We start from the raw sequence: 27,394 nt of genomic DNA, 5'->3' as shown, positions 1-27,394 counted from the left end.
CAGACTTGGCCTGAATGAGAAAGATGTAGGCAGCAGACTATCTCTCCCAGAGTAGAGTACTACTCTGTTTTTTGAATGGTTTGAAAAAAACTTTGTAAAAGCTTAATCAGGGAAATCAACAGAGAGACTGTTCAAAATCTATGACTGTGAAAAACTGAAACTGACCTAAAATTTTACAATAAGGGATTATAAATCTAAATGCTATAAGACTGAAATCCTAATATGAACGTTAACTATATGTAAGTAAACAACTATATATTAGGAAAACTAGATATTAAGTGAAATAGACAGTCTTGTGCTATAAAATATTACTATGCTCCAGATAAACCCCAGGAAAATCACTGAAGAACACCATTCTATAATTCAAGAATTATAATGATCTAATTATACTTAATATATTATCTATGCATTTAAAACATCCAATATGATATGCTGCACTTAAACAGGACTTTACAATTGAAAAAATACTTTCCCATAAATTAGGTCATCTGATCCACATAACAACTGAGTGAAAAAGACAGGGTAGATATTCATTCATGTATCAAGCACATGCGAGAAGTTGACAATAAATAAGACTTAGTGACTTATCCTTGAGATACTCATAGTTCAAGTAAAAACAAAAAAAATTAACAAATAACAACACTGCATTTTGGTAAATGACGCACAAGGTTCTATCAAAGTAATAAAGACTGAATATCTAAATCATTTTGGCCCTAAGGAGGTTCTGACAGAGGAAGAAACTAAGGCTTAGAAAAAGCTAAGTGACTTAAGCAAGACTTTACAGCAGATAAACAGCAAAAGTCAAGTTTGAACCCATGTCTCTGCCTACTAATCCAGTACTCTTTTTACTACATCAGACTTACTGCTCTCTGAAGTATGACAGCTGCTTTATATTCCGTAAGAGATGGCCTCTGTTGGCGAAATTTTTTCCTTTCCCTGTACCCTTTCCAATGTTTCTGGATAATCAGTGCTGATTTCTCTTCTATTTCCCGGTTATATTTTTCCACCTGACCTAAAAAGATGACAGACACTGTTACAACATACTCACTTCTATGCTTTCTCAAATTCTAGAATCAGGACAATCAAAGTAACAATCTTGTAGTCCTTTAATTATTTTCAATATGATTTTCCCAATTCTATTATTTTACAATGGTTATAAGATTTTAGAAACAAAGAGCTCCAAAAGTCTTCTCAGTTTATGCATCTTCTTTAGAAAAAAGACTCACATAATTATTTTGAGTCCTATAAATGAGAAAGGACTAAAAATCCAATAGCAAGAATATTTAGAAAAAAAGAATCATAAGTAAATAGTTAGAAAGTCATTCAGTACCACCAAAAGGAAAGGGCACATTGTGCATATACATTATCTACTCTGTATGGTTCTAAATTTCTCTTGAGTCACTCACTTGGTTCTACAGATAATTTTCTTTTTAGTTTCTAGCAATTGGTCAGCATATATTCTAGGGTTCACAGTAGCTAACTTAATTTTTAAATTTATAAATTTAAAATATAAAAAATTTTTAATTTTAAAAATTAAAAGGGATATATTTGAGAGACAGTGCCAAAATTCATAGGATTTAGTCGTGAACTACATGTGGAGGGAGGGGAAAAAATTCCAGGATGTCTCATAGATGGGACATTGAGTAGACTGCTGGGCAATTACCTGAGAGATTAGGAATAGAAGAAGTAGAAATCTGTGGGGACAGATAATGACTAGCTTTGGGGATGCCTGTGGCTATCTAAGTAAAGCTAATCAATAAGCACCTAGCTACAGAGCTGTGCTGTCCAATGTAGTAAGCAGTAGTCACAAATGGCTACTTAAAGACAATAAAATTTAAGGCCCTCAAGTGCACTAGCCACATTTCAAGTCAACAGCTATCTCTAACCATTGGCACTGTACTGAACAGTGCAGACAAAGAACATTTTATTTTGTAAAAAGTTCTGTTTGGTAGGGCTGGTCTAGATCTTAGGAAAAAGGGTGAGGATGCAGATAAGACTTAACAGTGCTAAGCACTCATTTGGTAATTGAAGCTACAGTTATGGATGGGATACCCCAGGAAGAGCAATATGAGAATAATGGGGTAAGGAAGGAACCCTGGGATGGATCTATATTTAAGGGAAAGGAAGAAAAGTAAGAGGCTATTGAGGGATACTGGGAATAAGTAGTAGGAAGGGAGAGAAGAATAAAAAAGGAATGTTGAAAAGACTCAGATTTCCCAGGCTACACTTTAACATTAATTTCAGTTTTGTGTGTCAAAGATGGCAAGAAGGTGTCACCAGGTTTGTACTGAGGCATGAGTTAAGTTCTGAGGGCAGAATGTAGCAACGTAGCAATATTCTAACATCTTACTAAGTTCAAGGGGTTCTTTCTTTATGTCAAAGACATCTATCTTTAAGCATAAAATTTTATGTTTCACTGATTTATCTGAAAATTAAGAAAAATTAGTGGAGAGATTGCTCATCATCAACTAGTAAGTCTAATCAGAAAAAAATAAGAATTTTTTTTTTTTGACTGAAGAGATTTAGTAAGATTTACCTGAAAAAGTTGAAACAGGGCTAAAGGTCCACATTTAAAAATTAACTCATCAGGTAGCTAGGAAATTTGGTTTATCAAAAGCTACCCTATCAGTCTTATGCTTATAAACTGATAATGCCACACACCTGGATGAACTATTTCAAGCATACTCAGCCGTATTTCTCGGGAAAGTCTCATGGCTCTCTGCCTTTGAATTTGCAGCTGTAATCTGTGGTCCTCTTCTTCCTTCTGTCTACTTAGCTTCATTAACATCTTTGTTCGTTTAGATCTATGACGGAAACATTAAGTACACATAATTTTCATAATCATATATCTACTCAAGAAGTATATGAAAAAAGGCTTAACCTCACTGGTAATCATATAAGTACAGAGAGCAAAAAAGATTTTAAAGATAATCCCTAGTGTAGTTAGAATATGATGAAATAAGTTTTCATGTGCTGCATATACAACATTTCTGAATAAATATTTGGATATATGCATCAAATTTTTTTCTGGAGAAATATTTATGTATCAAACACCTTAAAAATCATAACCAATTAATTCCATTTCTAATACTCCTTAAGGAAAAATCTGATACATATGTCAATATTTATGTTCAAGGATTTTCTCCACATCATTACAATAGTAACAAGTTGAAAACAAACCATATGTCTTACAATGTTATTGCTGTTTAGTTGATAAGTCATAGCCCACCAGGCTCCTTTGTCCATGGAATTTCCCAAACAAGAACACTGGGGTGGGTTGCCATTTCCTACTCCAGGGGATCTTCCTGACCCAGGGATTGAACCTGCATCTCCTGCACTGGCAGGTAGATTCTTTACCATTGAGCCACGAGGGAAGCCCATATTCTACAACAGTGAGTTATATAAATAAAGTCTGGTTCATTCACTGGATGGAATTCCATAAACTATGAAAAAATAAAAATTTCAAAGAAGTACTTAATGGGTTTTGTTCATTTAATTCAACCAATATTTATCTGAGTGATTGCTGCCTATAATCACTGTCCCTAGGGCAAACAAAGAAGAGATACAGTTATGCCTTTGAGATCAGTTTCAAGGGGAAGTTGAAAGGTAGTGGAATATGCCACTTTGGCATAAAGACTGTTTTGAGCTGGAGGCAAAAGAGAATGACGAAGCATAGAAAGAAGTCTTCCCAGAGTGTTTCACACGTTAAGAAATTGTTTTTGTTAATCTGTTTTTGTCAGTATAATCTTCATGACCCCAACCAATGAACCTAAAATAGAGAGAGGGAAAAATTGTTTTCTTCAGCTACAAGTCAAACAAATAAGATAACTTAAATACCAGCACCATGTTAGAGGTAGGCAAATTGTGAGCTATCCTGAGGGTAACTGAGATGGCTGTTAGCTGCTTCAGAAAACCTTGCTGAGGAAAAGGGCAGAAAATGAAATTTTAACAGAAAATAAAGTTTCTGACCATGAAAAATGATTAAAAAAGAAAGCCCCAAGAAAGTGCTTTAAAAAGAGTGCGACTATAATAGAATACCTCTTGTTTAATCCGAAGCTCTGATGAATCTAGGTCCATGATTATGAGGGGTGGGCAGTCCCTCCCCCAAAAAAACACGGGAGAGGGAAATTACTCTGAGATAATGACCTGACCACAAACAGACAGAAATAACCTTTGCAGAAAGCCCAGCTACAAAGGAAGTAAAAGAAATTTGCATAAACTGTTGCAACTAATAGAAGAGGAAAGGTGCTCAAGCCTGAAGCAAACTGGAGATTAAAAAATTAAAAACTCATTATAATGTGAGATATAAGCAATTTTGGCCTCATGGAAAATGCCTTTTAAGGGATATATTTATAACCACTCTGGTGTTGCTACATAAACAGTGGACTATTAATTAGATTCCATAGATACACTTCTAAGTGGACAAAATCTGTAATTCTAGGATACTTTTAAATAGAGATTTTTTAATATTGCAAAGGAAAATAGACTGGCAAATTTGGCAACTACTGTAAGACTAAACATTAAAGGTCTGAATCCATGGCACAGGGGCACCTTTAACTGTAAGAGGATGCACAGCTGAAAATGATAGCAGGTAGAATCCATGAGTGGTAACTATTCTACCTGAGTTCACTACAAAGGTAAAGCTATACCAAGAACATCTCAGACTCTTATAAACAATATATTGTGACTCTCAAAATATCCATCATTTCCCAAATTTATTTCACCAAAGAAATAATTAATATTTTTAAAGAAATAGCAGGTAAGATAGACAATAAACCTTGAACAATGCCTGAATGGATTATACTTGCCTCTCATGCGTACTATTTATTTAATAGATCTGTCTGCCTAATTAGATATGTAAATCTTCAACAGCAAAAAATGTACATTTCCCTCCCTACCACATTCTCAGTGCCCAGTAACATGCTAAAAAAATTTCTATTATTTTAATCTTGTGAGTTACACAGACAATTATCCCACCTTATAGATGGGAAATTTGAGACTAAGGGAGGTAGGGAAACTTATCCAAGATCATTCAGCCCATAAGTTGCTGAGGAGGAATACAAACTCAAGTCTGTTTAACTGTCCCAATACCTACCATAGGCTCTGGAATATATTAGGCACTTGAAACATGTTTAAAAAATTACATGTTTAAAAATTTCATTGGTAGCTTTTTTGCTACCAACGAAACTCATGCTCAATGATATTAGTAATGTTTTAAGTCTTCTCTGAAGAAAACTTTACCAATGAAAAGAATGTCCATTAAGGGACACAGCCAGAGTGGCTTCAATATCTACCACTAATCCACGCAGGTTCTTAGAGGCAACTGAAACAAAACACACAGATACAAACAACTTAGCTCCTAACGTCATTAATGATAAAGCAGGGCCATCTCACCAGTGATTTTTCATGCAACCTATTTTAGTTCACTATTTTAAAACATGTTTGTAACTGAGAAACGCAGCTGCAGTTATTAAAATAGTTTCAGTTTTCTTAAAAAAAAAAAATGACTTCTGGAATATGCAAGTGACACTTCAATGAACTAAAATTTAGCTTTAAGTTAGGTTACATGAAATCATCTCTGAAATGGCTCTAATTTATCAATGATGACCTAGGAGCTAAATCATATGTGTGTGGCGTGTGTGTGTATGTTCTTTTTATTGCCTCTAAGAATCTAGATGTAGTCTTGTAAAAACTGGGCCACATCTTCATTATTTCATTTTTAGTCTACTTGAAATAGAGATAAATGACAAACTATGTCATATGTCAATGGCCAAATCTATCCATGACATAGTTACTGAGGAAAATCAGGTTAACATACTTCAGCTTTTTTATATTCATACATATTTTTACCATAATTACATTTGAACAATTATGGCAACTTTTGGTTTTAAGAGTTTAATGAGATATTGACCATTATTGGCTCCCTCTGTAGACCCGGTTCACAAAAGTCTTAAGTGAATAGGATTATGTACTTGTTACGTTAGATTCCTGTTTTATGTTATATCCTCTGCTTTTGAAAGTATATTAAGGTTAACAAAGTGCTGGCACTCAGAAATGTATGAAGCAAGAATAAAAGAAATACACTAGAATATTGAAAAAGAAAAAAAAAAACTCTAAGTTTTCACTCAGCTATACTCTAATAAGATATATCTAGCCCTCTCAGATCATCAATCCTCTCACCCAAATTTTTTACCTGAAACTCCTCTGCAAAGTAATCACAGCAGATGGAAGCTTCTTCAATCTCTTTCTAGTCTGGAAACCCTTCCAATAAGCTTGAATCAAGCAAGCTGCTTTATGTCGTTTCTGAAATTAAAGGCCAGAATTAATTTAAAGACATCCCTAGGCAAGTTGTTTTTAGAAGTTTACTTCTTAAAATATCAGCCTGGGCAAGTATTAATCTCCATCTTTAATAAGTTGAGCAGAAGGCAACATTTATATAAACCCAGGACAGGGACAGCCTAAGAATATTAAACCTCATCTCCCAAAGGAGGCTCAGTTAGGCAATATCTAAAATGTATTCAAGATGCAGTCTGGTCAGCTTCAAATTCTCTCTGATTAATATCACTTCCATTCTCATTATAAGGATTTCACAATTTTGCTTATTTAATGCTTTAACATCTTTGCTTCACTTCTGATGCTTAGCTTCACTTATTCAAAGATACAAGAGTATGAAGGGCTCTGTATAGATTTAAAAAAAAGGCTCTAGGGTTAAAAATTTAAACCATAAAACAACTTCTCTCATCAAACTATAGCTGCTCTGGATTTTAGGGGTGAATAAGTAAAGGAAGGGGGAGAGAAAGCAAAAGATTCAGGAGACTACTACTAGTCAGTATTTTCAAACTAAATTGTTCACTGAAATTTTAGTAAATATCATGCAAATTATTTTTATAATTCAATACCTGGTCTTTTACTTCCTGATAGGCCTTAGGGCTTAAAAGACCAATGAGCTGTTTAAGTTCTTGACTAAACTCTGTCCCAGGTTCTTGTTTATTTAGTAGACTTCTAAGTCCTGAAATGGAATAACAAAGGCATAGCTATTAATAATAAAATATGATTTTGTTATCTAATCAGAATTAATTTGAGGTTAAAATGTCTAGTTTAGAAACAAATGAAAATAACAAGATTAATCACATTTTTCTTCTTCCTTTTCTCAAAAACTTCTAGATAGAGGTCTTTAAGATTTCTTGCTGTCCTAAGAGTTCTGAGGTATTCACTGTGAGATCTGATGCAAAATCTGTGTAGTCAATTTCTTCAATTAGAAAAAACAGGGAGGAGAGTGGAATCATTATGGTAAGTCAAAGGGTAGAGTTATATATATATTTTTTCCTGTTCCAACATAAATACCTTATACGAGAACATTTTTAAAAAGATATTGAATATATACTGAGTAAATGCTTATCCTGTGGAAGTACTGAAGCAGGCTATTAGTTACTACTAATTAAAGGAAGTTATTATTAAATAAAAATATCAACAATGTATGTGATATGGGGTTAATTAATAGGCTCCTGAGCATTTATTACAGGAGAAGTGCTATAACATTAAAATACTGCACTTCCATCCCAAATTAAAACTGAGTAGTAATGTAAGTTACAAAGTAAGTACTATTTCTAAGGCATGGAGGAATGATTATTACAATGTATGCAATATACATAAGCAAGAGAATGGGCTTGGAGTGTACAACTGGGCTTCCATGGGGGCTCAGATGCTAAAGAATCCGCCTGCAATGCAGGAAACCTGGGGTCCCTAGATTGGGAAGATCCCCTAGAGGAGGAAATGGCAACTCACTCCAGTATTCTTGCCTGGAGAATACCCATGGACAGAGGAGCCTGGCAGGCTGTAGTCCAGGGGGTTGCAAAGAGTTGGACATAACCGAGTATCTAAGCACAGCATAGCAATATATGGGTCTTTCCATGTCTCAAGTTCTCAGCAGTTTTAATAACTGTAAAATATCTTGAGGCAACTGAATAAGTTCTACTGTTGAGAAAAGAAAGGGAGACAGATTAAGATAGAATTCCTTTATAATGAACTCTGTTGGACATTCACATTTCTATAGAAGAAATAAAATTACAGAAATAATATGTATCTAGCACAGTATCATCTAGAGAGTTTTATTACTGGCACTTTTCTCCCACAAAGTTCACAGTAATGACTCAGGTAAGGTAAGTCACTCACCTCTGTGTGTATTAAGTCACTTCAGTCATGTCCAACCGACTCTTTGCAACCCTATGGACTGTAGCCTGCTAGACTCCTCTGTCCATAGCATTTTCCAGGGAACAATACCTGAGTGGATTGCCATGCCCTCCTGCAGGGGATGTTCCAAACCAAGGATTGAACCTGCATCTCTTGTGTCTCCTGCATTGGCAGGTGGGTTCTTTATCACTACTACCTGGGAAGTCCATTAAATATATCACATTGTATTCTAATTCTTGAAATTTTATATACAATATAGTTAGTTGCTCAGTTGTGTCTGACTCTTTGTGACCCCATGGGCTATAGCTTGGCTAGGCCCCTCTGTTCAAGGGATTCTCCAGGCAAGAATACTGGAGTGGGTTGCCATTTCCATCTCCAATATATAATATAAATTATTATTAATAAAATATAATATAACCCTGTATTAATAAGTAAGATACTTAATGAACTAGAAATCTATTTCCTGACCACACTGAATAAGAAAATATATTGTAATAAATTCATGACTCTGCCTAGCAAAGAAATAAAAAGCTCACTTTGCTTAGCAGTTGGAAAACAAAAAAACTTAGTGATTTTGGATAAACTACCTAGATGTTCCACATTTTTGTTTCCACTGCTATATAATGAGGATAGCAAACATCTCACAGGGTTGTTATGAAGATTAAATATTCTAATACACATAAGGTATGCAGAATAGTATCTGACATATAGTAAATGCTCAATTAAAGAAAAGCTATCATAAGGTAACGGTGATACACTGAACCCTTTCCTTCTCAAGTTTCTGAATTTTCATTCACATATGATTTTGGGGGTGATGGCAATTTTTTTGTCTTTGAGGAAAGGCAGAATAGGAGGTAAAGAGTAATTATTAATGATGTAAAGATTAAAAGGCTGTCAAGTTCTCAAGCAAAGCTCTATTTTCTCAATAAAGTTAGGGACGATCACCGATCTCAGTCATTATGTTACTACACTATATGGCATATTCAACACACAACTGTCTGTGAGTAAGGGAGCAAATTATTCATTGTAACTTCATTGATAAAGTATCATATGCCATCTGTTGAGACATGAAGATGGCTGGATTATGTAGTTTTTCCCTTGAATTGTTATCTGTTGTGACAGAGTTTTTATCTGCACACTTTAGTTAATGACTTTTTCACAACACAGGTATTTTGTTTTCCATATACCATAAATAAAGATGTTCTTTCAAAAAATCTCAAGAAAAGAAAAAATGTATGTATTACCTTTGTAGCAGGCACTCAGTCTCAGTAAAATCAAAATTTCCTGATGGGATTCAGCCATCAACAGTAGTAGCTTTGTAGCAGTACCTCTTATGACTGGACTAGGAGTTGATAAAAGTTTGAAAACAACTTCATCTAAAATTGAATGCAGGATTTTCCCTTCTATTCTGAGTAAATCACCACTAATAGAATAAAAAAATAAAAAATGTACCGTTACTAAATGATGCATCAGTATCACAACAAATTAAACAAAAAAGGTGCAGCAACTTAATGTCTATGGCCTGATCCAGGAAATTAACGAATATTTTAAGTGGCTAGCTTAGTTCCAAGAATACATCACATTAAATCAACTAATTGAATTCTTATTGTATGTAAGGCACCATGCTAAGTAAAATAGGGAATACAAAGTAGTCAAAGAAACCTGCAATCAATTATTGGAGAAAGATTAATGTACAAAATAGTAAACAGATGGTTCAAAAGTTTCAAGGCAATAATAAAAGGAAAAATCACAGGACAGTAAGTATATGGTTCATTGTTAAATGATGGATGAAGACAAACATGTTATAGAAAATCAATTATCACGTACTTAAAATAGGAGGAAATTTTTCTTTTAGTATTCCATCATTACACAACAACTTCATGTTGTATTACTGACATCATGAAAAATTATCTGAAACTTAGAAACAGTCAAAAGGGATTACTAGGTGTCCTTTTACTCACCCCACCAAGGAGTATATGATTTTCTAGGGGTATGTTCCTTTGATTATCCATTTACTACTGATTAGGATATTTTGCAATTCTGTAAAAGTAGATATTGCATAAAAAGATGCTCAACGTTGCTCATTATTAGAGAAATACAAATCAAAACTACAATGAGGTATCACCTCACACCAGTCAGAATGGCTATCACCAAAAAATCTGCAAACACTAAATGCTGGAGAGGATGTGGAGAAAAGGGAACTCTCCTGCACTGTTGGTGGGAATGTAAACTGACCCAACCATTATGGAAAACAGTACAGAGATTCCTTAAAAAACGAGGAATAAATCTACAGTATGACCTAGCAATCCCACTCCTGGGCATAGTCCCCGAGAAAACCACAATTCTAAAAGACACATGCACCCCAATGTTCACTGCAGCATAATTTATAATAGCTAGGACATGGAAGCAGCCTAGGTGTCCATTGGCAGATGAATGGGTAAGGAAGCTGTAGTATATATATACAATGGAATATTACTCAGCCATAAAAAGGAACACATTTGAGTCAGTTCTAATGAGGTGGATGAATGTAGAGCCTATTATACAAAGTGAACTAGGTCAGAAAGAGAAAAACAAATGTCATATATTAACACATATATATGGAATCTAGAAAGATGGAACGGTTGAACCTATTTGCAGGGTAGCAATGGAGACATGGACATAAGAGAACAGACTTATAGACACAGGGCAGTGGGGTGGGGAGGAAGGAGAGGAGGGGATGTATGGAGAGAGTAACACAAAACATATACATTACATATACATGTAAAACAGATAGCCAATGGAATTTGCTGTGTGCCTCAGGGAACTCAAACTGGGGCTCTGTAACACCCTAGAGGGGTGGGAGGGAGGTGGGAGGGAGGTTCAAGAGAGAGGGGACATTGGTATACCTATGGCTAATTCATGTTGATGTTTGGCAGAAACCAAAACAATATTGTAGAGCAATTATCCTTCAATTAAAACTAAATAAATTTAATTATTAAAAAAGAAGATATAATATTAATGCATATATATGGAATCGAGAAAAATGGTACTGATGAACTTAGTAGTGAATGACTTGTGGACACAAAGTTGAGGGTGGGACGAACTGAGAAAGTAGTATTGACATATTTACAACTATCATGTGTAAAATATCAGATAGTTACTGGGAATTTGCTATATAACAAAAGGACCCCAGCCTGGCACTCTGTGATGACCTAGAGAAGTGAGCTGTGGGGACAGGAGGAAGGTTCAGGAGGGAGGGGATATATATAACTATGACTGATTCATGTTGTTTTATGACAAAAACCAACACTGCACTGTAAAGCAATTTTCTACCAATAAAAAAAGAAAAAATAACTGGAAGAAAAAAAAGTAGACATTGGCTTGTAGAAAGCAAATAATGGCAAAGATTCTTATCTGAGAGCAATGCAAACAGACTCTTACTCAACAATATAAATAAACTTTTGTCCAGTTAGAAAAAATAACCATGAACACTTATAACTGATATTCTCCACTATTCAGCTTTTATGGGAAAAGTTTCTTCTGGTCCACTTAACCTCCTCTGTTTACAGATTTTTTACTGTTTTTTTTTCCTTCCGTTTTCTTTGCAGGCTTTCCCCCCAGTACACCCCTAAAAGGTTACTGCCTAGGATTACATTTTGGGCCAATTTCTTTTCTTACTCAATTCATATTTTTCACTGAGCTCTTCTCTCATGTTTTTAACTATACTTTTTAGCCTGATAACTTGTAAGTCCATAATTCTAGTCGAGATCTCTTCCAAAAGTCCTATTCACTGTCAGTGGACATTTGAGTTGTCTTGTCTTTGACTATTACAGATAAAGCTGCTATAAACATTTGTGTGTACAAGTCTTTCCATGGACTTTTATTTCTCTGCCTGCTGAACATATCTGCCTATGCTGGACAAACCAATATTGAATTTGTTTTGGCTAAGAAGAGGTGGCAAGAATACATAGAAGAACTATAGAAAAAAGATCTTCATGACCCAGATAATCATGATAGTGTGATCACTCACCTAGAGCCAGACATCCTGGAATGAGAAGTCAAGTGGGCCTTAGAAAGCATCACTACGAACAATGCTAGTAGAGGTGATGGAATTCCAGTTATTTCAAATCCTAAAAGATGATGCTGTGAAACTGATGCACTCAATATGCCAGAAAATTTGGAAAACTCAGCAGTGGCCACAGGACTGGAAAAGGTCAGTTTTCATTCCAATCCCAAAGAAAGGCAATGCCAAAGAATGCTCAAACTACTGCACAATTGCACTCATCTCATATGCTAGCAAAGTAATGGTCAAAATTCTCCAAGTCAGGCTTCAACAGTATGTGAACCATGAACTTCCAGATGTTCAAGCTGGATTTAGAAAAGGCAGAGGAACCAGAGATCAAATTGCCAACATCCACTGGATCATAGAAAAAGCAAGAGAGTTCCAGAAAAACATCTACTTCTGCTTTACTGACTATACCAGTCTTTGACCGTGTGGATCACAATAAACTGTGGAAAATTCTTAAAGAGATGGGAATACCAGACCACCTGACCTGCCTCCTGAGAAATCTGTATGCAGGTCAAGAAGCAAGTTAGAACTGAACATGGAGCAACAGACTGGTTCCAAATTGGGAAAGGAGTACATCAAGGCCGTATATTGTCACCCTGCTTATTTAACTTATATGCAGAGTACACCATGCAAAATGCTGGACTGGATGAAGCACAAGCTGAAATCAAGATTGCTGAGAAAATATCAATAACCTCAGAAATTCAGATGACACCACCCTTATGGCAGAAAGCAAAGAGGAACTAAAGAGCCTCCTGAAGAAAGTGAAAGAGGAGAGTGAAAAAGCTGGCTTAAAACTCAACATTCAGAAAACTAAGATCATGGCACCTGGTCCCATCACTTCATGACAAATAGATGGGGGAAATAATGGAAACAGCGACAGACTATTTTTTTGGGTTCCGGAATCACTGCAGATGGTGACTTCAGCCATGAAATTAAAAGATGCTTGCTCTTTTAAAGCTGTGACAAACATAGAAGGCATATTAAAAAGGAGAGACATTACTGTGCCAACAAAGGCCTGCCAACTCAAAGCTATGGTTTTTCCAGTAGTCATGTATGGATGTGAGAGTTGGACTATAAAGAATGCTGAGTGCCAAAGAATTGATGCTTTGGAACTGTGGTGTTGGAGAAGACTCTTCAGAACCCTTTGGACTGCAAGGAGATCAAACCAGTCAATGGTAAAGGAAATCAGTCCTGAATATTCACTGGAATGACTGATGCTAAAGCTGAAACTCCAAAACTTTGATGTTCATCAAGACTTGATGATTTTTTATTTTGACAAGCTTCATTAAAGTATAACTGATATACAGCAAACTGCACATATTTAAATGTATAATTTGCTAAGTTTTGACATTCCCCCATCACAATAAAGATAATGAATATACCCATCACCCCTTAAAGTTTCCTTTTGTTTCACTGTACTCCTTCTCCACTTACCCTCCCTGGCACCTTATTTATACCTCTGTCACTATAGATTAGTTTACATTTTCTAGAATTTTATACATAGTTATGACTATAGACCCTAACTGAACATCATCAGTTTGCAGAATGATTCCTGCAAGAAATGATTACTTTTTATTACTAAAGGAAGGGGAGGGGGGGGAGGAGATCAAAATAGAGATTCTATGATTGCACAAGTTTGATTTTCTCATCTTATTAAAGCCAAATCAAAATATGACCATTTCTGCTAAACTTCCTGCCTTTGTACACTATTTTAAGATGTAGGCAGTTTCAATAACCAGATGAAGTGAAATTGCCTGGAAATAATTTGATCCTTTCAGATCTTGCCTTTATTGTTTAGATGATCCACAAAAGTGCTCAGTCTACTGCTATTATCCCCCACTACCAAGATGAAACTATCCTGAGTACTCTACCTAATACTCCATTTTTCATGAAATTTTCCAGTTTTGCAGCTGGAATCAGGCAGCATTCTGGCTCTGTGTGAGTTTCTGGTACTGCTCCTTTTAATCCTTTTGGAATACTGTTTCCAAGACATTGAGTAGTTTCCTCAAATGCAGGTGCTGATCAATACTCTACTGAAAACTTGAAGGGGATTCTGCAGATCTCTGGGGTTCTCTCTTTGTGTAGTTCTCTCTTCCATGATATCTTGTCTTATGAACTCTAGCCTACTTTTCATGTTCTATATGTTCTTATTTCTGTGCATTTGCTTATGTTGTTACCTCTGCCTAGAAATATTGTTTTCTCTTCTCACTGGTTAATTTCTCATCCTTAAAGTTTCATCTCAGGTGTTACATTCTCCTGGAAGTATCTATCCCCCACCTCAGTTTGGTTTAGGAGCACCTCTTAATACTTAATTAACATTGTACCTTATTATACTGTAATATAATTGTGTTTATGTATTAGTCTCTCCCACTATACTGTAAGCTATTTGAAGATAAGGTTTATATCTTAATCAATTTTATAAATCCAATGATAGACAATACTTGGCACATATACTAGATGCTTAATAAATCCCTATTGAGCTGAAAAAAAAATCAATGATTTCAACAGTGTTTACTCTGCCTTTCTATTTTAACCTGGGAAAATTTGTCTATTACTTCTTTTATACTCTAGAAGGGCACAGCACTTGGCAAATACTGAGCTTGCAGTCTGTTAAATAAGTACATGATTGTTCAGTCACTAAGTCGTGTCTGACTCTCTACAACCCCAGGGACTGCAGCATGCCAGGCTTCCCTGTCCTTCACTATCTCCTAAAGTTTGCTCAGATTCATGTCCATTGAGTCAGTGATGCTATCTGATTAGTCATTTATTATTGTGATCCCAATATTCTCCTTCAGATATCACAGTAATTTTTCTTCTCTAAGACTGAAATAGGGCTAAGTTCTGAAATGAGATACAAATTCAATAATAAACTTTCTTTTACAGTATATTTTTTATATTCATTTTTTAAAAATACAATGGTAATAACAAAGCTTCTTAAATGTTATGTACAAGTCATATACAATTGATTTTAGTAAAACTGGTAATGCTTCTAATCAAAAATTAAAAATTCTATATATTTTATAAAGCCAAGTCACCTATTGATCTGCAGTATGTTCTGTAGCATAGTCAGGACCGTAGATCCTATTTGAACATTATCAGTTTGCAGCAAGTGCAAGAAATGATCACTTTGCAGTACTAAAAAAAGAGAAAAAAAAGAAAGATTATGATTCTATGATGATACAACTGGGATTTACTTGTCTTTTCAAAACCAGATCAAAGCGCAAGCATTTCTGCTAAACTTTCTGCCTTAATATACTTTGCAGTAAAGTTATACTTGGTTATTTCCATAACCATAATAAGGCAGTTATTCCATTTTTATGAAGTTACAAATAAAGAAATACTAAGAATGTATCATTATCTTCCCTTAAATTAAAATAAAATACAACATATCCTAAAACTGAGTCTCCTTTTCTAACAGTGATTTGAGTGAAGACAATCACATTTTCTGTGAAAAAGAGAATATGAAGGAATAGCAATAGTTCAGATGATCATAATCAGCAGCTCATGTACTTAAAAATTTAACTGTTATATAATGTACCATATTTGCTAATACCTTGTCTTAAATAATAATAAAATCACTAACTACCCAGAAGAGTATTTGGTTTGTAATTTTTAGGCTCTGAACAGCCAGTTATGAAGACCTGGCACTACATGCTTATGCAAGTCACTTAAGCTCTCAGAAAATCTTACTTCTTCCTCTGTAAAGTTAAAACTAACAACTCTCTTACAGACTACTGTAAAATGTCCTAGAACAGGGTTGTTGTTATGTTCAATTGCTAAGTCAGGTCAGACTCTTTGTGATCTTATGGACTGAAGCAGGCCAGGCTTCCCTGTCCTTCACTATCTCCCAGAAGTTTGTTCAAACTTAAGTCCATTAACTTAGTGATGCTATCCAACGATCTTGTCCTCTGTCATCCCCTTCTTCTCCTGCCTTCAATCTTTCCCAGCATCAGAGTCTTTTTCAGTGAGCTGGCTCTTCACATCAGGTAGCCAAAGTATTGGTGCTTCAGCATCAGTCCTTTCGATGAATATTCAGGGTTGATTTCTTTCAGGACTGACTGGTTTGATTTTGCAGTTCAAGGGACTCCCAAGAGTCTTCTCCAACACCACAGTTCCAAAGCATCAATTCTTTGGTGCTCAGCCTTCTTTTATGGCCTAACTCTCACATCTGTACAGGACTACTGGAAAAACCATAGCTTTGCCTAGACGGACCTTTGTCAGCAAAGTAATGTCTCTGCTTTTTAATATGCTGTCTAGGTTGGTCACAGCCTTTCTTGAGCAAGTGTATTTTAATTTCATGGTTGCAGTCACCATCTGCAGTGACTCTGGAGCCCAAGAAAATAAAGTTTACCACTGTTTCCATTATTTCCCCATCTATTTGCCATGAAACAATGGGACCAGGTGCCATGATCTTAGTTTTCTGAATGTTGAGTTTTAAGCCAGTTTTCTTCTTTCACCTTCATCTAGAGGTTCTTTAGTTCCTCTTTGCTTTCTGCCATAAGGGTGGTGTCATCTGCATATATAAGGTTACTGATATTTCTCCCAGCAGTCTTGATTTCTAGTTTGCGCTTCATCCAGCCCAGCATTTTGCATGGTGTACTCTGCTTAGAAGTTAAATAAGCAGGGTGACAATACACTATCTGGGTTTGTCTAGAAACAGCATGAAGTAAAGAAGTGAAGTGAAGTCGCTCAGTCGTGTCCGACTCTTTGCGACCCCATGGACTGTAGCGGACCAGGCTCCTCGATCCATGGGAGTGTCCAGGTATGACTACTGAAGTGGGATGCCATTTTCTTCTCCAGGGAGAAACAGCATAGGTTCCCATTAAATGTCAGTTAATAGTCCTTTGTTCATTAACTGACCAGAATTTTAATTAAAGTGGGATCAGGTATGCTGGCAAGGCAGCTCTGTGAACACTATCCTAGCTTCTACACATTTTTTCCTCTTTCAGTCTCCTGAGGGGACATATTTGATTTCTTTCACATACTAACTACTATTCTTCATTTCTGTTTACATAATCCAATATTTCACTAGATACCATTTTTAAAAATCTAACAACTTCAAAAAACTTCTGATATTATTAAATATTTTTATGGTTTTTTATTTTCTATTTTTCAATAGCAAAAAAATTCTCTGTAGCTGGGATAAGTGTATTTTTCTATTTTTGTCTACCTAAAGATGTTTATTAATAACTAATTCTGAATTCACTGAAATCATGTAGTATGCAGTGTTTATATGTCTTTTCTCTATTTTGGAAAAAATATGATAAAATAATTTGTTGAAGTTATTCTACTTTAATAACATTTATGCTATATTATTATAAGATTTATTTTTGGAGCCCCTATATTATTTTCAAGTATAGTCAGATAACTATTTGGTCTCCCAACAAAAACTGATATTTGCCAATCTTTTAAAATTAAAGTTTACAATTAAAGTTTCAAACATGTATAAGAGTAGTATATATGACCCTGCATGTATTAATCACTCAGCTTCAACAATGATCAACTCATGGCCACTCTTGCTTCACCAACCCCATCTACTTCCTGCCTCCCATTTTATCTGAAAGCAAATCCAAGACATCAAATAATTTTATCCAGAAATATTTCAATACATATTCCAAAAATATTATGTATGAATGATTAAAACATAAAATATAGCCACTATCTAACCTAAATAATTATGATTCCCTGATTTTACCAAATATCCAGTCACGGCTCCTATTGCCATTTTTTTGGTGAATTTTCAGAAGTTTACTTGAACTGGGATCCAAAAAGGAGCCACACAATGTAACTGGTTATCTCTCAAATTTCTTTTAACCTATGGGTTTCTACTCAACCCTTTTACCCCTTGCAGTTTATTTGTTTACAAAATTATGTCAACTGTCCTTTCAGCCTCCCATAGTTTACTTTTGCTAACTGCTTTCCTCTGGTGTAATTTAATGTTTCTCTGACCTTCTACAAATTGGTAGTTGGAGCTCCAGGATCAAAATGATTCAAGTTTGAATTTTTGTTATATACATGTCATATGTGAGGTTATAATGAGACATTACAATGAGGCACTTCATATCTGACTGTCTCTCCTTTTGAGATGTTGACAGTGATGGATAATTAATTCACTAAAGGTTGTAAAATAGCATGATTATATCATTCCCTTTTCACTTATTAGCTGGAATATGTTTATAAAGAAAAAATTTTCCTCATCAATATGTAAGAAAAGGCAGTATAAATGATGGACTCTTTATTTATTTATTACCAGTTTTCAAAATGAATTGGTTCCCTAGCAGACTCTAATGCTAACTGTTTTTAATTGCGGCAGGAAATAAGTAATAAGAAGATTAGAGACATGTTAATAATGATTGAATCTCAGTGATGAGTACATAGGGGTTAATTAAGCTATTCTACTTCCCATAGTAAAAGGTTAAAGTTAATAATCTCACTATATTTAATGTGTTTTAATCCACTGTAGTTATTACCCTCATTACTGTTCAATTTTCCCATTTCTGGCTAGCAGAAGCCTCCTTATGTTGGCTCTTGAGTCCTTTTCACAAAATCCTAACAGATTTTGACTGCTTCCTTCCTGTCTAGTATTCAAGATACTTCTGGCTTACCCTGCATAGTTTCTACCTCATACCTATATACAGTCAGCCATTTCTCCAAGGAAGTGGTTCTTTTGAGAGAAAAACTTACTGGACATCCTATTTAATACCTATTTTATTGGTGTTTTAAATTGACAGATTGACCTGAGAAATATTGTCACTTTTGTTATAGTTATTATTTTGAAAAGGAACATGGCATATTTAAAACTTTTTTCACATAGTCTGTCTCCTGCTGTCTCTCTTTTAACTAGGTTTTTAGTATTACACCATAGTGTAGCTAAGCTCTTTACATTTTGGTAAAATAGTTCTTATAGTAGGGAAGTTTATAATAATATTTTTTCCATAAAGGGAAATGAACAGATAATGGTTTGTTTTTTTTAAAAAGCAAATATTTGAGCATGAAAGTAATTGCCTTTGGAAAATGGGAAATGGAGAGAGGTGTGAGGGCCAAGGACTGTGTTTACGTGTTTTTAAATAATCCTTATGGAACTCTCTGACTCTGTAAATGATGTACATGCATAATTATGAAAGTAAAAAATAAAATATTAATATTCAGCTCAATTTTTACTTTCTAAAAATATCAATGTTCTTATATTATTTTATATATTACATTTTTCTTAGAGTAAATCTTTAAAGAAGGGAGGAACATTGTCACACTTATTATTAAAAATTACTTTCTAGTCTTAAGGAAACATAAAACATATATTTATATTTTTCAATGTATGTACAGAAATAGCCTATAAAGTTTCCAGTTTAGTAAAATGTCACCATATAAAAGCTTAATCTTACCTCAATAGTTAGGCTGTGAGTTAAATCACATCTATACTCTTTACATAAGGATTTCTGTCACACTAAGTCTAAAAATACAACTGTAATCTTCAAAACAAACATAAAAAACTTTTCCCTGAGAATAAACTGTTAAAATTATTAAGACTTATTTTAAATTTGCTACATAGAAAAAGCTAAGGAGAAAGTTTTATTTTAACAATACTCCCCTTAATGTAATATTATTGTTAATGTTGTCTGTTTAAAGCTGGAACATCCAAATTTGCCTTTACTTTTTGTGTATGGGGTTATTTCAATGTGCTTTTACTTAACTGTATTTATCTGTATTTAATGAAGTTTTTGTTTTAGAAAACAAAAATCAAACTGTTAGCAGTTACATTAAAATGACTATCAGTTACATTAAAAATCTTTTCTCTTACCATTTTGGATGAGTTGAACATGGCCTCCCAATAGCCAGAAGAGAGAATCAGTCACAACTTCAAAAAAGTGTAGTAATGCATCTTTTTCTTCACCCTTAACACACACAGAAGAATTGACTTTACTGTAATTGTTTTAATTAATAAAAGGCAGACTTCTCTCTGGGGAGTCTTAGGACCAGGTTTTTGGATCTATCTTAGCTATTTATGAGGTATATAATCTTGAAGCTTTTATTTTCTTAATTTATAAAACTGCAGTTAAGGCTAGTAATATATATCAGAAGTGGTTGCTATCCAGAGGTCAAATGGGACAATATAAGAAGCATAAGAACTATAAGCTGATACACTAGGGATTTTTTGATACCAGTCATTCATAAGAATCATCTATGGAGTTTTAAAAATATTCCTATGTACAGGTTTTAGTCCAAACATACTGAAATGTGAATCTCCAAAGTTAAAAGTCTAGACATCTGCTTTTTACACAGTTAGGTGGGTGACTTGGGTATGCAGCCAGGGTTGAACATCACTGCAATATGCACATATAGATGTCAGCATATAGGCATTCAGCATATTTCAGTTGCAGCTTCTACTCTATGACTCCATGAGAGCATGAGACCATGCTATTTAGCTCTCCACTATACACCCACTATATACTACACACCCAGTGTCTAAAACAGTTCAAACACACAGTTAAATCAATATTTATCCAATAAATAAATGACAATTTTTTTCTGCTTCTTTCCTTCTGAAAAGCAGAGTGAGGAATTATTCTAGATTAGAGTATGTGTCAAAGTGGGAAATAAGAAACAGAATACATTCACAGTTCTGTCTTTCCCTGGCCACATAATTTTACTGCAAAGTTAATATAAAGGCCATTAATCTCATCCACGTTCTGAATGCACTACAGTATAAAAGTAGTAACAGCAAAAATATGATTGCTATGGTTACTCTTTATAATAATGAAAGCATTTTCTTCCTATTATTATAGTGCAGGATTAGACAGGTGGTTAAACAGACATGTACTAACAAATATAACAACAATCAAAAAAGAAAGAAGTGTCACATTAGATCAAGAATCCCTTTAGTCCAATAAATTGCCTTAGCCAGTTTCACTGAAAAGAAAGGGCACATAATCTTCATTGCTACCAATCTCAAAGGATACTGCTGGGTTCCTAAAATCACTACTTTCTTTTAAAAGTCCATCAGATAATGTCAAACTTAAATTCATAGCCTCTGAGACTGGTTAACAAAATTTATCCCTAAGTCACTTCAAAATTCTGGCATAGGTGCTTTTCTATTCTTAAACATAGAATATATGTATATATGTATGTATGTGTGTGTCTGTGTGTATACACATATGTATGTATGCCTGTATATATGTATATTTTAACAAGTTTTCAGTTTAGGCCATAAAATCCTATGTATGTCCCACTATGTACTCCATTACCAACATACCAACTAATTTAAAAATATATATGATTGACAAACTACTAGGTAGATAGAATTAATAGATAAGTTCAGTTTTCTTGTTATTCTTTGCTGACAGCAGAAACAGAATTTTAATTAATTTTAAACCAAAATACAAACTGTTTCATTTTAGTCTGTGCTGCTGATGCCATGATAACCCATCAACAAACAAGTGCTACAGGAGGAACTGAATGGGCTCAGAGGCAGAGGCTGGGCCTTGAGGTCAAAGAGAGCGAGTCCTCCTGCTCAACCAGCCTGTCCATCACACCAGCACCTGCCACACTGTTATCTGAGTCATGGACTCAGATAGTAGCTTCCTGCCTGGATTCTGGACACTACTTCTGGGCTCTTCTGGGCCTGTGCACTGAATCCTCTTTCTCTTGTCATCATCTTTTTATCCATCAATTTTAATTTATTCTGTAGTCAAAGGGCCCTCTTTTTTTTTTTGTAGCTATTTACTCCCTTTGATGGATATACTAAAAAAATTTTTATCTCTATACTAACACCATAATAACAAACAGGAAAAGTATTATGAAATGTACTGAAGGACAATATGAATGAAAATAATATAATTATTACTGCCTTTAAATGGGCAATATTAAATAAAAGGGCTTTGATGAAAACATAAAGCTTTCATAATGGTCTGAGCTCTTCATGAGATGGAAATTCATTTTACAAAGGAGGAAACAGAGGAAGAGTGAAATCAAGTGATTTGTGTAAGAATCCAGAGTTAGTTTGTGGCACAGCCAGAAAAAGAAATCAGATCCAGGGCTTCCCTGGTGGCTCAGTGGTAAAGAATCTGCCTGCCAAAACAGGAGACATAGGACTGAAATGACACGGTATGTTATCTGACTAGGACAGAATTAAATTAGAAACTGATAACAATAAAATATCAAGAAAATCCTCAACTATCTGGAAACTAAGCAACATACTTCAAAATAATCCATGGGTCAAAAAAAAAGTACATTTACTATTCAGCATAATTCACTCAAGAAATATTTGTTGGACTGATATGAACCCAAATGTTTTGGTTGAAATATTTTGACTAGAGAGGATCTGAATGAGCAAATAGAAAGTTCACCTTTCTTCTTCTTTACCATTGGAGTTAACAAAGAAAAGCCTTGGGCTTAGAAAACAATACTTTCCTCTGCTATTAATTAAAGTAGAAATTATGCTATGGAAATAAATATTGATGGGTGTTGCTCAAAACTCAGTAGTAAAGCGGATACTTCAAAAAGCATAGTGTCATACAATATGCTTCAGTCAGCACTGTAAAATTTTCAACTGTAAAGGTTTTTTTTGTAGCTAAAATGTTTGAATCCATTACTCTGCTGCTGCTGCTGCTAAATCACGTCAGTCGTGTCCGACTCTGTGCGACCCCATAGATAGCAGCCCACCAAGCTCCTGTCCCTGGGATTCTCCAGGAAAGAATACTGGACTGGATTGCCATTTCCTTTTCCAGTGCATGAAAGTGAAAAGTGAAATGAAGTCACTCAGTCCTGTCCGACTCTTAGCGACCTGATGGACTGTAGCCTACCAGACTCCTCTGTCCATGGGATTTCCCAAGTAAGAATTATGGAATGTGTTGCCATTTCCTTCTCTAGGGGGTCTTCCTGACCCAGGGATTAAACCCGCATCTCCTGCCTGGCAGGTGGATCATTTACCATTGAGCCACCTTGGAAGCCACTCTAACTACACTTTCAGCCAAATATTGCACATCTAAAAAAACAATGTGGAATATCACCTCAAGAATGAAACAGTTTTGGCTACAAAACACAAACCCCTAAGTAAACAAACATACCTTAGCTGCGTTGATGAAACATGTTTGTAATCGCCTCCCCAAAACCAGAAAATTTTCTGCAGCCGATGGAAGTAATTCATTGTAAAATTCTTCTGCATCTTCTCCCGGTTCCAAGCCAACACAGCAATGGCTGAAATAAGAGCATAAGTTTGTGACTCAGTTTGCGCCAATTACAAATTTTAGACAAATGCTAAGGCTTCTAGACACTGTGTCTTAATGAGAATTTTTAGTATCTTTCTTTTGTTGTCAAGCCAATAAAGAATTTTTAATGGACAGTATAACAACTTTGTTAACAAGTAAACAGTGGTGTGAATTTTGCCTATACTTAGAACTAGCATGTCTATTTTCTAAAAATTTACTTGTTAGTTCTATAGGAAACAAAATACACTTGGCTCACAATAAAGAGAAAGAGGCAAGTTTTTGGTGAATGGGCTACACACACTCTAAAAGCAATAGAATACCTTGAGAATTTAACTTGGGAATAACATATGTGTTAACTGATACATTTTAGACATCAGACAGCTGAAAAATAGCTAGGGTAGTATTAGTCTACAAGGGATAGATTAGGAAATGGAACACTCTAATTTTATACCAATTCTTTCTAAGAAATCTCCTTTCCTAAAACCTGAAAAATATCTGATTGCATATTCCCTACATCAGAAGGACAAACAGCAAAAACTCTAGTAGATACATTCCACAGCATACAATGAAAGGTCATTTAGAAAAATGGGTCCTCTTGAAACCGTACATAAAGTCATCCCCTAGGTATGAAATGAGTATATTTAAAAGGTTCAATAATAAAAAGTATTTCTGCAAACTAATACCAAAAAAAGTTCCCAATTCAAGAATGGTCTCTATGTTTGTATTCTAATGAGTAAGTACTAATGCCTGAGGCTTGTGTAACAGTTACTACATATCGAGTATACTAAAAACTTAACTAATACGTCTTTTTTTTTTTTGCATATTGGTTCTGAAGGTCAAGAGACTTATACCCATAAGCATCAGTTTCTCTTTTCCCTTTCGTTTCTAAAGTTAATTAAAAGTATTATTCTTACTGAAAATGTTAATAAATGAAATACATTTTTGTACATTCACAAACATGTGGATTTCTTGAGACTTGGAGTCTACTTCTGAGAGTCTAGCTCAATCAATATTTCCATGAGCTAACATATCTAACAAAACAAAGACATAAGGCTTTTTTTACTTCAGGAAATAATCTTGAAAATTAAGGTATAAAAATATTACATACAGTTGTTAAGGTATACCTAATGGTATAGTTTGAATCTGGCCTTTATCTATCTTTAATTATGAGTAAGCAGTTTCAAAACCTAAGATCCAATGAGTACTGCACATTTTCAGTTACTTAATTAGGAAGCGGCTTAGACACTGAGAACATCTGGCTTATTTTATTGCCCCCTATATAAAAAATGGTTTTGACCTCTTTTTCTCTTAATTTCTAGCGTGGCAATAGATCAGTAAATGCTGCTTCTAAATTTATTGGTATGATTTGGGTTACTAATGAAATATAAATTTGAGATAGCTAAATCAATATACTGCGAAATGAAGTTTCTGTATCTCTCCTGAAATGCCTTTCATTTCAGTACCTCTTTCATTATGCCTTGTATGATAAATCCACACGACTGTCAACCCATCTCTACTGTTAAGTTTTTCCAGTATAGAGCCAGAGTCTTAATCTCTTTGTTTCTTTAATATTCTTTAGCCAATGAAGAGTCTATAAGGTCCTTGGGGTTCAGTGGTGAGCATGAGACAAGATCATCATCTTCGCAGAGCTTATAGAATGAAATTTTAGACGGTGAAATAGTCACAAGTACAGTTAGGAACAATATACATCCATAACATACCATGGAAGCAGTTGTCAATGTTTGTTAGCGAGATTTTAAGAAAAGAAAGCAAATTTAAAAATAAGAATCTACTACTACATCCCTCAACAAAAAGCTGACTTTTTGCTTCATTTTACCTTAATATCTGTGTTAGCTGGGAAACTGTAGTCCAACCACCCTGGATACGAGAACAATCTTGACTGAGGACCAAGAGGCAATACTGGATGAGATCATAACAATATATATCTTGTTTGATTTTCTTCAACTCTGAGCTTCCTAAAGGTGTGTTGTTTATTATTTCTAAGGCAAAAGGAAATAAGATATACTTATTTATGCTCAATAAATCCAAGAGCTATCTGTATTTCTATAGGTTGAATAAAAACTAAAAATACATTAAAAAGGAAGAAATCACTGCTTTATCACAATGTTAAGATTTCACTGAACAAATTAAAAACAAATGCTAATATGATGGAATTTGTTTTGATATTTAAACAAATTAACCAATCATAAAAAAGATTTTCTTACCTTTTAACTTCAACAGTATAACAGGGACATTCTGCTCAGGACTTTTTGCAACTTCAGCAGCCAGAGATAAGATTCTCGGGTCTGTACCTGTTGGCTTCATTTCTCATACCACCTATATTCAACAGAATCAAAAACATAAAGGTCAACAGTCCTTAGTTAGGTCACCCCCTAAATAACATATGAAACACAAACGGCAATAGCTTTGCTTGGTTTGAAAAGTGAAAGGTAGATTTCTCTCATTTCTTCCTTATAGGAAGAAACGTGGATTTCTCCAGTTAGAGATTCTTATACCTTCATGTAACAGCTACAGTAGGTACTGCTTATTGTGCATTCACTAAGAGTCCAAAACTGTGCTTGGCGTGTCACACTCACTCTCTCTAATCTGTACAACAATCCTAGGTTAGGAGTTAATTTTCTTTTATCATAAAAGACAAAGTATGCAGAAAAGAGCTAATCCAAGCCTGTGTGTGTATGTGTGCTTAGTTGTTTCCAACTTTTTGAGACCCCGTGTGTAGCCTACCACACTCCTCTGTCCATGGAATTTTCCAGGCAAGAATTCTGGAGTTGCTATTGGGTTGCCATTTCCTGCTCCAGGGGATCTTCCTGACTCACGGTTTGAACCTACATCTCTTGCATCTCCTGCACTGGCAGGTAGATTCCTTAGCACTGAGTCTCCTGGGAAGCCCAATACAGGCCTAAAGACTGCTATCATTTTCAAAGGTCTCCTTATAAGCCTGGCTCTTTGGCTGGTGTCTAAGAACTTAGATTTCAGGAGGTTTCCACCAATTTCTTAATATGAGTGTGGTTCACTGGGCCTAAACTGTTCGTAAAAACAATGTGGTTTATGTTGAACACCTGCTTTCCTTCCTGAAGTCTGGAATTTTGGTACATGGTAACACAGCAAATTTGGAAAACTCAGCAGTGGCCACAGGACTGGAAAAGGTCAGTTTTCATCCCAATCCCTAAGAAAGGCAATCCCAAAGAATGCTCAAACTACCGCACAATTGCACTCATCTCACACGCTAGTAAAGTAATGCTCAAAATTCTCCAAGCCAGGCTTCAGCAATACGTGAACCGAGAACTTCCAGATGTTCAAGCTGGTTTTAGAAAAGGCAGAGGAACCAGAGATCAAATTGCCAATATCCGCTGGATCATCAAAAAAGTAAGAGAGTTCCAGAAAAACATCTATTTCTGTTTTATTGACTACACCAAAGCCTTTGACTGTGTGGATCACAATAAACTGTGGAAAATTCTGAAAGAGATGGGAATACCAGACTGCCTGGCCTGCCTCTTGAGAAACCTGTATGCAGGTCAGGAAGCAACAGTTAGAACTGGACATGGAACAACAGACTGGTTCCAAATAGGAGAAGGAATACGCCAAGGCTGTATACTGTCACCCTGCTTATTTAACTTATATGCAGAGTACATCATGAGAAACGCTGGGCTGGAAGAAGCACAAGCTGGAATCAAGATTGCTGGGAGAAATATCAATAACCTCAGATATGCAGATAACACCACCCTTATGGCAGAGAGTGAAGAGGAACTGAAAAGTCTCTTGATGAAAGTGAAAGAGGATAGTGAAAAAGTTGGCTTAAAGCTTAACATTCAGAAAACTAAGATCATGGCATCTGGTCCCATCACTTCATGGGAAATAGATGGGGAGACAGTGGAAACAGTGTCAGACTTTATTTTTCTGGGCTGCAAAATCACTGCAGATGGTGACTGCA

General features: G+C 35.1%; 1 protein-coding gene across 5 annotated transcripts in view; it reads right to left on the bottom strand.

The window, feature by feature from the left end:
• The window catches only part of IQCB1 (IQ motif containing B1), a 41,593-nt gene that overhangs the window by 9,383 nt on the left and 4,816 nt on the right, over positions 1-27,394 (bottom strand). For all 5 annotated transcript variants that reach the window (XM_061167049.1, XM_061167053.1, XM_061167050.1 and 2 more), the window contains exons 2-11: positions 25,668-25,779; positions 25,280-25,442; positions 23,302-23,431; positions 20,037-20,130; positions 15,274-15,373; positions 9,435-9,613; positions 6,900-7,009; positions 6,194-6,303; positions 2,662-2,804; positions 864-1,012 (exon numbers count right to left, since the gene is read on the bottom strand). In XM_061167049.1, the coding sequence (XP_061023032.1) occupies positions 864-1,012; positions 2,662-2,804; positions 6,194-6,303; positions 6,900-7,009; positions 9,435-9,613; positions 15,274-15,373; positions 20,037-20,130; positions 23,302-23,431; positions 25,280-25,442; positions 25,668-25,767 (1,278 nt within the window). In that variant the 5' untranslated portion in view covers positions 25,768-25,779. The remainder of the gene's footprint in view (positions 1-863; positions 1,013-2,661; positions 2,805-6,193; positions 6,304-6,899; positions 7,010-9,434; positions 9,614-15,273; positions 15,374-20,036; positions 20,131-23,301; positions 23,432-25,279; positions 25,443-25,667; positions 25,780-27,394) is intronic.

The sequence above is a fragment of the Dama dama genome, chromosome 19 (genome assembly GCF_033118175.1).
Source record: "Dama dama isolate Ldn47 chromosome 19, ASM3311817v1, whole genome shotgun sequence".
Lineage (NCBI taxonomy): Eukaryota > Metazoa > Chordata > Mammalia > Artiodactyla > Cervidae > Dama > Dama dama.
This window is presented reverse-complemented; position numbering and strand designations above follow the sequence as displayed.